Consider the following 13,299-nt stretch of genomic DNA (forward strand, 5'->3'; position numbering starts at 1 on the left):
AGGCAGGTGTTTGGCGTTTCCTCTAATTGAGAGTCATATTTAGGTAGGTTGTTTCACAGTGTTCGTTGTGGGTGGTTGTCTCCTGTGTCAGTGTTTGTCGCACCATACGGGACTGTTCGGTTTGTTTGTACATCGTTCTTTTTGTGTAGTTCTTCGTGTTATATGTAAGTTCGTATAGTTCAGGTCTGTCTACGTTTTCTTTTCGTTATTTTGTTAATTATTCAAGTGTTTTCGTTTTGTGTTTTTTACGTCTTGTTTAATTAAAATATGTCATTTCACAACGCTGCGCCTTGGTTCAATCCATGCTCTTCCTCTTCGGATGTAGAGGAGGAGGAATACCGTTACAGAACCACCCACCAAATAACCAGAACCAAGCAGCGGTGTAACGGGAGGAAGGGACAGCGCAAGAAGGAGGAATGGACATGGGAGGATGTTTTGGACGGTAAAGGTTGCTACACATGGGAGGAGATCCTGGCTGGAAGGGATCACCTCCCATGGGAACAGCTGGAGGCACTGAGGAGAGCAGAGGCAACCGGAGAAGGGAACCGGCGTTATGAGGGGACGCGTCTAGCACGGAAGCCCGAAAAGCCCGTGAGTACTACCCAAAAATTTCTTGGGGGGGGGGGTTAGAGGTAGTGGGCCAAGGGCAGGTAGGAGACCTGCGCCCACTTCCCAGGCTAACCGTGGAGAGCGGGAGTACGGGCAGACACCGTGTTACGCAGTAGAGCGCACGGTGTCTCCTGTACGTGTGCATAGCCCAGTGCGGGTTATTCCACCTCCCCGCACTGGTAGAGCTAGATTGAGCATTGAGCCAAGTGCCATGAAGCCGGCTCTACATATCTGGCCACCAGTACGTCTCCTTGGGCGGCTAGAGCCATTCGTCAGTCAGGATCTGCCAGAGCCGCCAACCAGACAGGATCTGCCAGAGCCGCCAACCAGACAGGATCTGCCAGAGCCGCCAACCAGACAGGATCTGCCAGAGCCGCCAACCAGACAGGATCTGCCAGAGCCGCCAACCAGACAGGATCTGCCAGAGCCGCCAACCAGACAGGATCTGCCAGAGCCGCCAACCAGACAGGATCTGCCAGAGCCGCCAACCAGACAGGATCTGCCAGAGCCGCCAACCAGACAGGATCTGCCAGAGCCGCCAACCAGACAGGATCTGCCAGAGCCGCCAGCCAGCCATGAGCGTCCAGAGCCGTCAGCCAGCCATGAGCGTCCAGAGCCGTCAGCCAGCCATGAGCGTCCAGAGCCGTCAGCCAGCCATGAGCGTCCAGAGCCGTCAGCCAGTCATGAGCTGCCCCTCAGCCCAGAGCGGCCATTAATCCAGAACTGCCCCTCAGTCCAGAGCTGTCTGTCTGTCCGGAGCTGCCTTTCAGTCCGGAGTTGCCCCTCTATCCTGTTTCACAGTGTTCGTTGTGGGTGGTTGTCTCCTGTGTCAGTGTTTGTCGCACCATACGGGACTGTTCGGTTTGTTTGTACATCGTTCTTTTTGTGTAGTCTATTTTCCCTGTTCGTGCGTTCTTCGTGTTATATGTAAGTTCGTATAGTTCAGGTCTGTCTACGTTTTCGTTTCGTTATTTTGTTAATTATTCAAGTGTTTTCGTTTCGTGTTTTTTCCGTCTTGTTTAATTAAAATATGTCATTTCACAACGCTGCGCCTTGGTTCAATCCATGCTCCTCCTCTTCGGATGTAGAGGAGGAGGAATACCGTTACACCGCTTGGCGGAGTCTCACTCTTCCATATTATAGCTGTGCATTTATTGGCTGCAATGACTGCCAATTAATGAATCTGGTTTTGCTACAAATATTAACTGGTAGAACAGAATCATCTCCGAGAAGAATAAGGGAAGGATCTAGTGGTACTGTCATATTAGTGACCTGTGATAAGATCTGAATAATGTCTTTCCAATAATTGCTTAGTTCAGGGCAGGACAAAAACATATGCATAAGTGTGCCCACGCCTGTTTTACACCTTGGGCAAAATGTTGAATATTTAGAATTGATCTTGTACAGTCTCTCTGGTGTGCAGTAGACCCTATGTAAAATATTGAATTGCATCAACTTGTGCCTTGTGTTAAATGAAAGACGCTGAGCATCTAAAAAGAGCGTTCCCCATTTCTCATCCTTAAAAATGAGAACAAAGTCATCATGCCACTTTATGCATGATTTCAGAGGTTCATCGTTCCCCCGACAGAGCTTGAAGACCAGAGTACACCTAGGAAATGAAACCTTTTACCCATTTCCTTTCCAGCAAAAGTTTACCAGTTTTAGGTTTACTCATGGGCTGAATCTTACCTCCCTGCTGAGTGGTAGTGTAATGCCTGTAGGTACATGAAGAAATGAGTTTGAGGTAACTGAAAATGAGATGCCAGTTGTTAAAAGGATAGTAGTTCACCTTCTCTATATAGATTACCAAATGTTTTAATTCCTTTGTTGAACCAAGAAAATGTAATACCATCTCTCAGGGCTTTGGGTAAGATGGTGACCCCAAACTTTTTAATGGTAGTGTATTTTCAACGTCAGGAAAAGACGTCTTCTAAATGTTCATTCAGCACCTGAAGTGTACTTGATGTCGACGTCTGGAAAATAACTTCTAAAAGACATATTTCTAACGTCATTTTGGGTACTACTTGTATCTGCTTGGCTGGTTAAGGAACCTACTAGTTAATTTTTTTGTAAAACTTTTCACATAACCGTTAGCCGTCTGTGCCATCAATGCAGTAACTCTGGTCAAGCTAATTCTTTGCTTTACATTGTACACTGACTGTAGCTCCAGATTGGATTAGATTCAGGCCGGTGACACGGTTACGGTTCGTTTTGTTGCTCCTAGTTCACTGTATTAGTCAGACTTAGACATGAGTTAGCTACCAACATACAGTATCCGCATCCATTATTTAGGTTTGCCCTAGACAATACAGAATACTTTTATGAGCTACAAACTAACTTTCAAATCTGACTTGTAAGCTAACGTTAGCTAGCCTGTAGCTAGCTAGCCTGCCATGCTAGCATTATCCAGTATAGATACTTTTTAGCTTGTGTTGCCTACCACTTCATGGTTGAGCCGTTATTGCTTCTAGACGTTTCCACTTCACAATAACAGCACTTACAGTTGATCGGGGCAGCTCTATCAGGGCAGAAATTTGACAAACTGACTTGTTGGAAAGGTGGCATTCTATGATAGAACGGTGCATGTTGAAAGTCACTGAGCTCTACAGTAAGGCCATTCTACTGCCAATGTTTGTCTATGGAGATTGCATGGCTGTGTGCTAGATTTTATACACGTGAAATAGCCAAATCCATTAATTTGAAGGGGTGTCCACATACATTTGTATATATAGTGTAGATCAATTCTCCAGGAGGAGGTATTGCCCAGCCTATAGTTTTTTTTCTAACAGTGGCTAAAACGTTGAAGATCTGACAATGTTTTAAATGTAAAAATTCAACATTTTATACAAGGTTTGTCTATTTGGACATAATTCTCTGGTTGAAATTCCATTCTCAAATATATTTTTTCAAATCAAATATATTTTCCACGTAGAATCTACGTCACAATACGTTAACAAACCACATAGAAACAATGTTTATTCAACCAGTTTGTGCCCAGTGGGAAGGCTGTGTTAGCCCTCTGAGCTAAAGCCAAGGCTCAGGGAGCTAACGCAAGTCTTTAGGGCTCAGGTAGGGTTACTTACTCACTAAACCACCTCGGTGACACAAAGCTGTACTCCTCTGTGGGACAGTGTGGGACTTCTGTTGCTACTAATGAGTTAGAACTACTACTTTCTGTGAGGGAAGGTTTCTCTCTTCTATAATGTGAACGTATTGCATCCCAAGGATAGAATCCTACTTTTGTCAATGCATTTCTGTGTGTTGACATGTCACTGTGCATTTGCAGGTGCACTCGTCCTTGGCAGTAGGCACACCCGACTACCTGTCCCCAGAGATCCTGCGTGCGGTGGAGGGAGGGGGAGGCTATGGCCCTGAGTGTGACTGGTGGGCCCTGGGGGTCTGTGCCTACGAGATGCTGCAGGGGACCACACCCTTCTACGCAGAGTCCATCTCGGAGACCTATGCCAAGATCATGAACTTCCAGGTAAGATGGCGACTGAGAGAAAGTCACTTCACAAATTGAACAGGAGAACATGTTTTAGAGTCATCAGAAAATGTACATATGTATCTGTACATATCGGTGCCAAGAGTGGTGGGAAATCCGAGGAGGAAGGGATGTTTAAAATGTAGCTAATATTCAATAGGGCTCAATCCCAAATCGACCCCTAAGCCCTACACTCTATGCACTTGTGGAGATCTTAGATAATTTGATAAGCAATATTGTGAAACTTCCACCTAGCTTCCACTTATCAGAGGGCAAGGTTACGATAATACGATATTGCTTACACCTGTCAAATCCAATCAGGTCTACACAAGTGCATAGAGCGTAGAGGTCGATTTGAGATTTGGCCATAGTAATCTTTGTGACCATCTTCTTATACATCTGCAAAGACTGCAAAAATGTATATATTGAGCTCAAACCTAAAGAATTGTGAAGAAGAGCTGCAAGCTTGAACTGTAAGGAACTAACCATTATGTCCCTCCAGGAGCACTTTGACTTCCCCCCGTCTGGCCCCAAGGTTTCAAACATGGCCCGTTCCCTCATCATGGGGCTGATCTGTGAGAGGGAGGATCGTATGGGGGCTGGGGGCTCAGGGGACTTCAGGGGCCACCCTTTCTTCTGTGGACTAGATTGGGGCTCCCTGCATGAACTTCCAGCACCCTTCGAACCTGAAGTCTCCAACGCCACTGACACCTCAAACTTTGACGTGTTGGACGACTGCCTCAGTGAAATGGTATGAATCCGAAAAGCCCAGGATCGAATATGATCACACTATAATGTAATGACACCAAGATGTTGTCTGTATCATGTAGTTTACAGATCATAAAGTCTTACAGGAGGTGTATATACGCCTTAAAAGTGCCTTAAATGGTTTGTGATACAAATGTATAAAAGCATGTCAAACATCCTTCCTCACAATGAAGTTTCTATGTGAGAATTCCCATAACAATCTGAGATACCAAGAATATTATCCGTCTGCGCTGGCATGGAATTGCCCATTCCTGACATGCATATAAAGCACACTAGATGTAATGCTGTCTTTTGTCCTGCAGGAAACACTGAGTGACGTGATGGACAGGGCCCCTATCGGTGTTCACCTGGCTTTCGTTGGCTACTCATACACAGCTACAAGGTCACATTCATATCATATACTGTCTCAGTATCAACGTCCCTCAAATGAATGGGGTATCATACAAAACTATGTCAAAACAGTTATGTTTGTTCCGCCAATTGTTCAATCTCTTACAGACAGACAGGTGCCTTGGACCGCAGTTGTGACATCATGATGGAGATTGACCACCAGCGGCATCAAGGGTTGCCAAGCCTCAATTTCCAGGACAAGCTGGTAGGTTGAATATCCACACTAGCGACTTGCTGAGATGAGTTGTAATAGTCAAAACTAAACTAAATACTAACCACTAGCTAGGCTAGTTAAGTCAATTGGAGTGGTCTCATGTAGCCGATATGGAATCGCTAGCTAGTTAGCTGTAGCTCTGTTACACATGTACATGTCAGTTTGTTTATTCAGGAATACTAACTGCTATAGTTAACCTCATCTCAAGTGTGCCAGTCAGCTGTGACACAAATGCTTCGTGCTTCTTGAGCTAGCTGCATCTTGAATGTCTGATGTGTTCTGTGGCATGCGTCAGAGAGTTAGGCATGCAAGAGATATTAACGGCTGCTAGATTGTTATTTTCGGGGAACTGATATGTTTTACTTTACCATGCCGTGTATTTTTGACACTGAGTGGGGTGGTGTGGGCTTTCAGAGTCAGATGTGGCAGCTCAGAGACGCTCTGACATCAACTGACAGCCTGCCTGCCCTGCTTGAGCTCCCCCTAGCCTTGGAGCAGGGTACTGCAGAGTCCACTCACACCACGATAGAGGAGGACGAGGAGGAGACAGACCAGAATTCAGGACTTGATGAGGACCTGCACAGGTTAGATGAACCCTGAGTGTGAGGACAGACAGACAGACAGACAGACAGACAGACAGACAGACAGACAGACAGACAGACAGACAGACAGACAGATACAGGTACGTTGATATGGGGCATTTATTGCAGTATTGCTCTACTGCTAAAAATGGGTCTCCCTCACCTTTCCCTTCAGACTTGACAGCTCTGACATCTAGGTAATGTACATGTATGTTATGATGTAATTTGATATTCAGCTACATATTCATAGCCAATACCAGAGCTGACCGTATCCACTTATCTCCATAGACGGCTACATGAGGCAGAGAAGAGGAATGGAGAGCTGGAGAAAGAGATGGAGAGTCTAAGGGTTGAGATCGGGGGCCTGAAGTCCTCCAAGGAGACAGGCAAGGGACACAGCACTCATCCCTCCTCATCTCTTCTTAAAAAAAACAAATACCTGAATCATTGCCTGTTCTATCATCCTCCCTTGGGTTTCTGTTCCATCCATTTGACAGATCATTTTGAACCTGCGGCCTCTCTCGTCAAGTTCAGTAAGATAAGGTCTGGGTTGTGTTTATGAAGGCACACAACGGGAAAAGTTTTAAATCGCTTTGCAACGGAAAACTAAAATGAACATTTATTTTTGGACACATCCAACTAGCCCCTCCCTTTTTCAGTAAGTGTTCTTACATTTGATGCCTAATGAACACAACCCTTGTATTGTGTACAGCATTAACTCATCCTGTAGACATCTATTGGATATAGCATCTCTTCACAAGCAGCAGTGTCTAACATCAAGACAAATGTGAGATGGTAGAAATTCCAGACCATATGAGCCACATACTGTGAAAAAAGAGTGTTGCATAGCAGGAGCATAGCAGGAGCAGCATCTGCTTATGTTGGAACCTTTGGCCAGAACAAAACGATAAATATCCCTTCTAAAAATAGGTCTGGTATGCAGTCGTTGGCCCTCCCTGACAATAAATCAATGCAGCATTATGAGCTTTATAAAGAAGCAGTATTAGGGGGTCTCCCTCCTCTCCGGGGAAGGTTTCTAATGGATGAATGGCTGGTGGGGCAGACCTTTGGTAGGGCAGGTGCTCAATGTGGAAAAAGCTCCCCCCCACACACACACAAAACAAGTTCCATTCATAAAAAAAATAGTTTTCTACTACTCCTGTAGCCAAGATCTCCAATATTTTTAACCCATCACATATTGTAGGCTAAGCAAGCTAGAACCACCACAGTAGCTCTCAAACTCTAGGCGGCATTCTGCCTTCTCCCTACAGTTTTCAGCCATTAGCTTCGCCCAAGACTACCTCATGTGAACTACAATCCCAACGCTGTCTAGAAACGTCAAATAATCATCACTTGCGATATGGCTTTCGAAACACATGGCCCTTATCTTTCATCAGCAGGAAATAATCCTTCAAATAAATAAGAGGTGTTCAAAGCATGCTAGATAGCTAATTATCACGGGTGGTCGCCTCTTGTCTTCCGTAAAAAAAAGCGTTGTAACATGGAGATATGGCCGTGTGGGAACACTAACCCTATAAAGGTGTGTATAAATTTAACCTTTAGGTTTTTTTTTCGTTTTTTTCTCTCGCTTATATGAAAGATAAGGTCCTTCTGCTTACAAAACCGTACCGCAAGAGACGTGTGCTAATGTTCAGATTCAGCGATGTGGCTCTTAACAAAACTCCCCCGTACAGAAGACGCCTTCGTCCAATGACTCTTATGTGTAATGTACTAGAACTGAGTGGCATGATCGGTGGGCTACAGCTGATGTAGCCCACCACAGTAGTGTTTCTAGCAAAGATCGTTTAGTTTAAACTAACTTGCTTTTACCTGTGGTTCTAGCCCTTGATCATGACTCTCAATTCCACTACATTCCACATAAGAGTCATTGGTAGAGGTCTTCTGTAAGAGGGAGTTTTGTTAAGAGCCCTGACTGCCACGCCCTGACCTTAGAGAGCCTTTTTATTTCTCTATTTGGTTAGGTCAGGGTGTGATTTGGGGTGGGCATTCTAGTTTGTATATTTCTTTGTTGGCCGGGTAGGGTTCCCAATCAGAGGCAGCTGTCTATCGTTGTCTCTGATTAGGGATCATACTTAGGCAGCCCCTTTTCCCACCTTCAGTTGTGGGATCTTGTTTTCTGTTTAGTGTCTGTGCCTGACAGAACTGTTCGCTTTCGTTTTTTTTTGTCTTTGTTATTTTGTTTTGGTGTCATCAATAAAAAGATGACACCATGTACGGACGATGTACGCCTACCACGCTGCGCCTTGGTCCACTCTTCCTTCTACAAACGAGAGCCGTTACACCGACGCTCAATCTGAACATTAGCATACGTCGCTTGCAGTTCGGTTTTGGAAGCAGAAGGACCTTATCTTTCATATTAGCAAGAAATAATTTTCAAAACACAAAAGGTTGAATAGATACACACCTTGATAGGGTTATGGTTTCCACACGGCCATATTTCCATGTTAGAGCGCTTGTTTATGGAAAACAGACAGAAGGCAGAGTGGACTACCTGTGCTAATTGTAGCTCTGTGTCTCCGAACACCTGTGTGTAAATGAACGGACACCACAAACGTCTTGTCACTGAAAAATACTGTCGGTTGTAACTAGGTTAAAACTGTGCAGTAAGTGTGTGTTTTGCATTGTGAAATAATTCTGATGTGATATGAAAGTAAAGGGGTTTATGTTTCTAGAATCGTACCGCAATTGAGAATCAATTCACGTTTAGATGGAGTATTTGGCTGTTTTGGCTTCCAGAGCCAAATCGCCTTTAAACAGAACATGTAAGGGACTATAAGGAGTAACGTTAGGCTCCTTCGTCCATTATTGGGACACATCTGCTGTTCATCGCGAATGTAGGCTAGATGAATCAGCTTCCCTGTCCCTTACCATGAGACAACATATACGTAGGTACTAGCAACTCCAAAGTAACCTACTACTGAAGATCACTGTGTGGGGATGAATGGAGATAAGATGAAAGAAGATGGTGGACAAGGAAAAACTGAAAAAAGTGGAACATATTATGAATAAATATGGAGTGGGGGATTACATAAGCCTTCTGGAAGATCTGGTGAAGGAGAAGATGGCAGATAAGGAGAAATGTGGAATGTGTTTTGAGGGAATGTGGAATGGAGGATCGCACAGAACTTTTGGAAGAGCTAGAGAAGGAAAGTGAACGTGAAGAGAGTGAGGGGGAATCCATTGTGGTGACAGGTGCAGTGATGACCGCCGAGAAGGAGCTGAGTGTAGAGGGAAGCAGTGTGGTGTGGAAGGTTGGCACCAAGTGCAAAAAGAGGGATACGTGCTCCAGTAGCTCATAGATGGAACCTGCGGTGAGTAAGAAAAGTGCTAATATTATTTTGATGAGCTACTGACATTGACTTGGCTGTAGCAAGCAGCCTGGCAAGACACATGTTAGCCAAATGATTTATCAGGGACTAGAGTGGCTAACGTCACTTAGCTAACATTAGCTGGATAGCTAGCTAGTGACATCAACATGCAAACATAGATGTGGATACTGTAGTTGAAATGTCAAACACAGCTGGGAAACCATCATTTCTGGAGACATGTAGGAATGGCGTGTCGCGTTGAATGACAAAGGAGCTGATTAACGGGCACTGCCATTCCAAAATGGCTGCTGTTGCTTCTGCACGAGGACAAAAAGGAAAGTTTTCCAGTAAAAATAGCATTCCTTCAAGTCCGTCAATCATCTCAGTGTAACAGTTGGGATAATGGGACAATTCGGAGTACAACGCATTTCTCATCCCTGGATTGAGGCATGTTTTTCAAGCCATCCGTGGTGTCTTAATATACACAGTAATGCTGTCCGGCCCTAGTACAGCTGTAAGCAAGTGGGTCAGATCTGCTGGCTAGCTATATTATAGGTTACTGTGCAGTGAAGTTAATCCATATGAAGTAGAAAAGTTCATATATACCTCAGTGTGTACAGTAAATCTCTGCTTTACCAGTACTATCTAATGCTACTGCACAGCCTTTGTTACCAAATGCGAAGCTGTCTCCAAAACTGTCTCTACAGTAATAATCCTAAGTGATCAAAGCGAGTGTGTGCTTGCTAGCCAATGTGATACAAAATCCTGCAAATTAAAATCAAAACGTGCAAACTACAGTTCAAATAAAGTTGTAAGTATACAACATAATTATGTTTTAATTAGCTAGCTAGCTTGCTTTCAAATATGATAAATTGGGTGTATATAGCTAGTGAAATTAGTTTATCCCTCAATTTTGCACTTCTGTGTCTAGCAGAGTAGCATTCTGTGCTATCTAACAGACACCAAATGTGAGAACTAATATTATAGTTGCCTATATGGTATTTTGTCTTAGGCTACCCATCCAAGCCCCCCTCTGCTCTGCATGGCCACAGAAGGGAAACCATGGTCAGACAGACTCCATGCAAAATCTTTTCAGCCTCTTGAGGGGGAAGAGGCGCTGTCGTGTCCTCTTCACAACTCTATGGGTGTGTGTGGACCATGTTAATTCCTTAGTGATGTGTACACCATTGAACTTCAAGCTGCATACCACCAACTGCTGGCTTGCCTCTAAAGCTAAGCAGTGTTGGTCCTGGTCGGTTCCAGGATGGAAGACCAGATGCTGCTGGAAGTGGTGTTGGAGGGCCAGAATGAGGCACTCTTTCATTTGGTAAAAAAAGATATAGATATCCCAATGACCCAGGGCAGTGATTGGAGATGTTGCCCTGTGTAGGGTGCTGTTTTTCAGATGGGATGTTAAACGGGTGTCCTGACTCTCTGTGGTCACTGAAGATTCCATGGCACTTATCGTAAGAGTAAGTCCGTTAACCCCAGTGTCCTGGCTAAATTCCCAATCTGACCATCATACCATCATAGCCTCCTTATTATCCCCAGCTTCCAATTTGCTCATTCATCCCCCCTCCTCTCCCCTGTAACTATTCCCCAGGTTGTTGCTGTAAATAACAATTTATTCTCAGTCAATTTACTTGGTAAAATAAGAGCTAAATAAAATGAAGCTCTCGACCCGCTCCACTACAGCCCTGTGAATGGGGGCGTGCTCGAAGTCCATGATCAGCGTCTTTGTCTTGCTGACGTTGAGGGAGAGGTTGTTGTCCTGGCACCACATTGCCAGGTCTCTAACATCCTCCATATAGGCTGCCTCATCATCGTCTGTGATTTGTTCTACCACCTTCGTGTCGTCAGCCATCTTGATGATGGTGTTGGAGTCATGCGCGGCCACTCAATCGTGGTTAAACAGGGAGTACAAGAGAGTTATAAGCACACAACCCTGAGGGGCCCCCGTGTTGATGGTCAGCATGGCGGATGTGTTGTTGCCTACTCTCACCGCCTGGGGGCAGACGGCCCGTCAGGATGTCTAGGATCCAAATGCAGAGGGAGGTGTTCAGTCACATGGTCATGGTCCTGAGCTTGGTGATGAGCTTAGAGGGGACTATGGTGTTTAATGCTGAGTTGTAATCAATGAACAGCATTCTTACATAGATATTCCTTTTGTCCAGGTGGGTGAGGGCAGTGTGGAGTGCAATAGAGATTCAGACATTTTCCGTTAGCGAGCCAGAGAAATGTTGAGCAACATTAGCCAACATAACTGATAAAATAATTGAGTTTATTGTGTGAAAATTAGCTGGCTAATAAAGTCAGACAGCTAACATTAGCTAGCTAACGTTACAACATCAGATGAGCTAACGTTAACATTAGTAACTTACAGTGGCTTGCAAAAGTATTCATCCCCCTTGGCGTTTTTCCTATTTTGTTGCATTACAACCTGTAATTTCAATGGATTCTTTTTTTGAATTTTATACAAAATAGTCCAAATTGGTGAAGTGAAAGGAAAAAAATTACTTGTTTCAATAAATAAAAATAATATAAAAAATGGAAAAGTGGTGTGTGCATATGTATTCACCCCCTTTGCTATGAAGCCCCTAAATAAGATCTGATACAACCAATTATTTTCAGAAGTCACATAATTAGTTAAATAAAGTCCACCTGTGTGCAATCTAAGTTTCACGTGATCTGTCACATGATCTCAGTATATATACAAATGTTCTGAAAGGCCCCAGAGTCTGCAACACGACTAAGCAAGGGGCACCACCAAGCAAGCGGCAGCATGAAGACCAAGGAGCTCTCCAAACAGGTCAGGGACAAAGTTGTGGAGAAACAAACTTTGAACATCCCACAGAGCACCATTAAATCCATTATTAAAAAATGGAAAGAATATGGCACCACAACAAACGTGCCAAGTGAGGGCCGCCCACCAAAACTCACGGACCAGGCAAGGAGGGCATTAATCAGAGAGGCAACAAAGAGACCAAAGATAACCCTGAAGGAGCTTTAAAGCTCCACAGCGGAGATTGGAGTATCTGTCCATAGGTCCACTTTAAGCCGTACACTCCACAGAGCTGGGCTTTACGGAAGAGTGGCCAGAAAAAAATCCATTGCTTAAAGAAAAAAATAAGCAAACACGTTTGGTGTTCGCCAAAAGGCATGTGGGAGACTCCCCAAACACATGGAAGAAGGTACTCTGGTCAGATGAGGCTAAAATGTAGCTTTTTGGCCAATAAGGAAAATGTGATGTCTGGCGCAAACCCAACACCTCTCATCACCCCGAGAATAACATCCCCACAGTGAAGCATGGTGGTGGCAGCATCATGTTGTGGGGATGTTTTTCATAGGCAGGGACTGTGAAGCTGGTCAGAATTTAAGGAATGATGGATGGTGCTAAATACAGGGCAATTCTTGAGGGAAACCTGTTTCAGTTTCCAGAGATTTGAGACTGGGACAGAGGTTCACCTTCCAGCAGTACAATGACCCTAAGCATACTGCTAAAGCAACACTCGAGTGGTTTAAGGGGAAACAATCAAATGTCTTGGAATGGCCTAGTCAAAGCCCAAACCTCAATCCAATTGAGAATCTGTGGTATGACTTAAAGATTGCTGTACACCAGCTGAACCCATCCAACTTGAAGGAGCTGGAGCAGTTTTGCCTTGAAGAATGGGCAAAAATCCCAGTGGCTAGATGTGCCAAGCTTATGGAGACATACCCCAAGAGACTTGCAGCTGTAAATGCTGCAAAGGTTGACTCTACAAAGTATTGACTTTGGGGGGATGAATAGGTTTGCATGCTCGTTTTCAGTTTTTATGTCTTATTTCTTGCTTGTTTCACAATAAAAACATATTTTTAATTGTCAAAGTGGTAGGCATGCTGTGTAAATCAACTTTAAAAAATCTAATTGTATTCCAGGTTGTAAGG

The 13,299-nt window shown here is 44.3% G+C and overlaps 1 protein-coding gene across 1 annotated transcript in view; it reads left to right on the forward strand.

The window, feature by feature from the left end:
* The window catches only part of LOC129820306 (myotonin-protein kinase-like), a 39,879-nt gene that overhangs the window by 19,126 nt on the left and 7,454 nt on the right, over positions 1-13,299 (forward strand). Inside the window, exons 7-12 of the mRNA XM_055877376.1 lie at positions 3,896-4,093; positions 4,596-4,844; positions 5,164-5,243; positions 5,360-5,456; positions 5,880-6,049; positions 6,335-6,432. Of these exons, the coding sequence (XP_055733351.1) occupies positions 3,896-4,093; positions 4,596-4,844; positions 5,164-5,243; positions 5,360-5,456; positions 5,880-6,049; positions 6,335-6,432 (892 nt within the window). The remainder of the gene's footprint in view (positions 1-3,895; positions 4,094-4,595; positions 4,845-5,163; positions 5,244-5,359; positions 5,457-5,879; positions 6,050-6,334; positions 6,433-13,299) is intronic.

Source organism: Salvelinus fontinalis, chromosome 2, assembly GCF_029448725.1.
Source record: "Salvelinus fontinalis isolate EN_2023a chromosome 2, ASM2944872v1, whole genome shotgun sequence".
Taxonomy (NCBI): Eukaryota; Metazoa; Chordata; class Actinopteri; order Salmoniformes; family Salmonidae; genus Salvelinus; species Salvelinus fontinalis.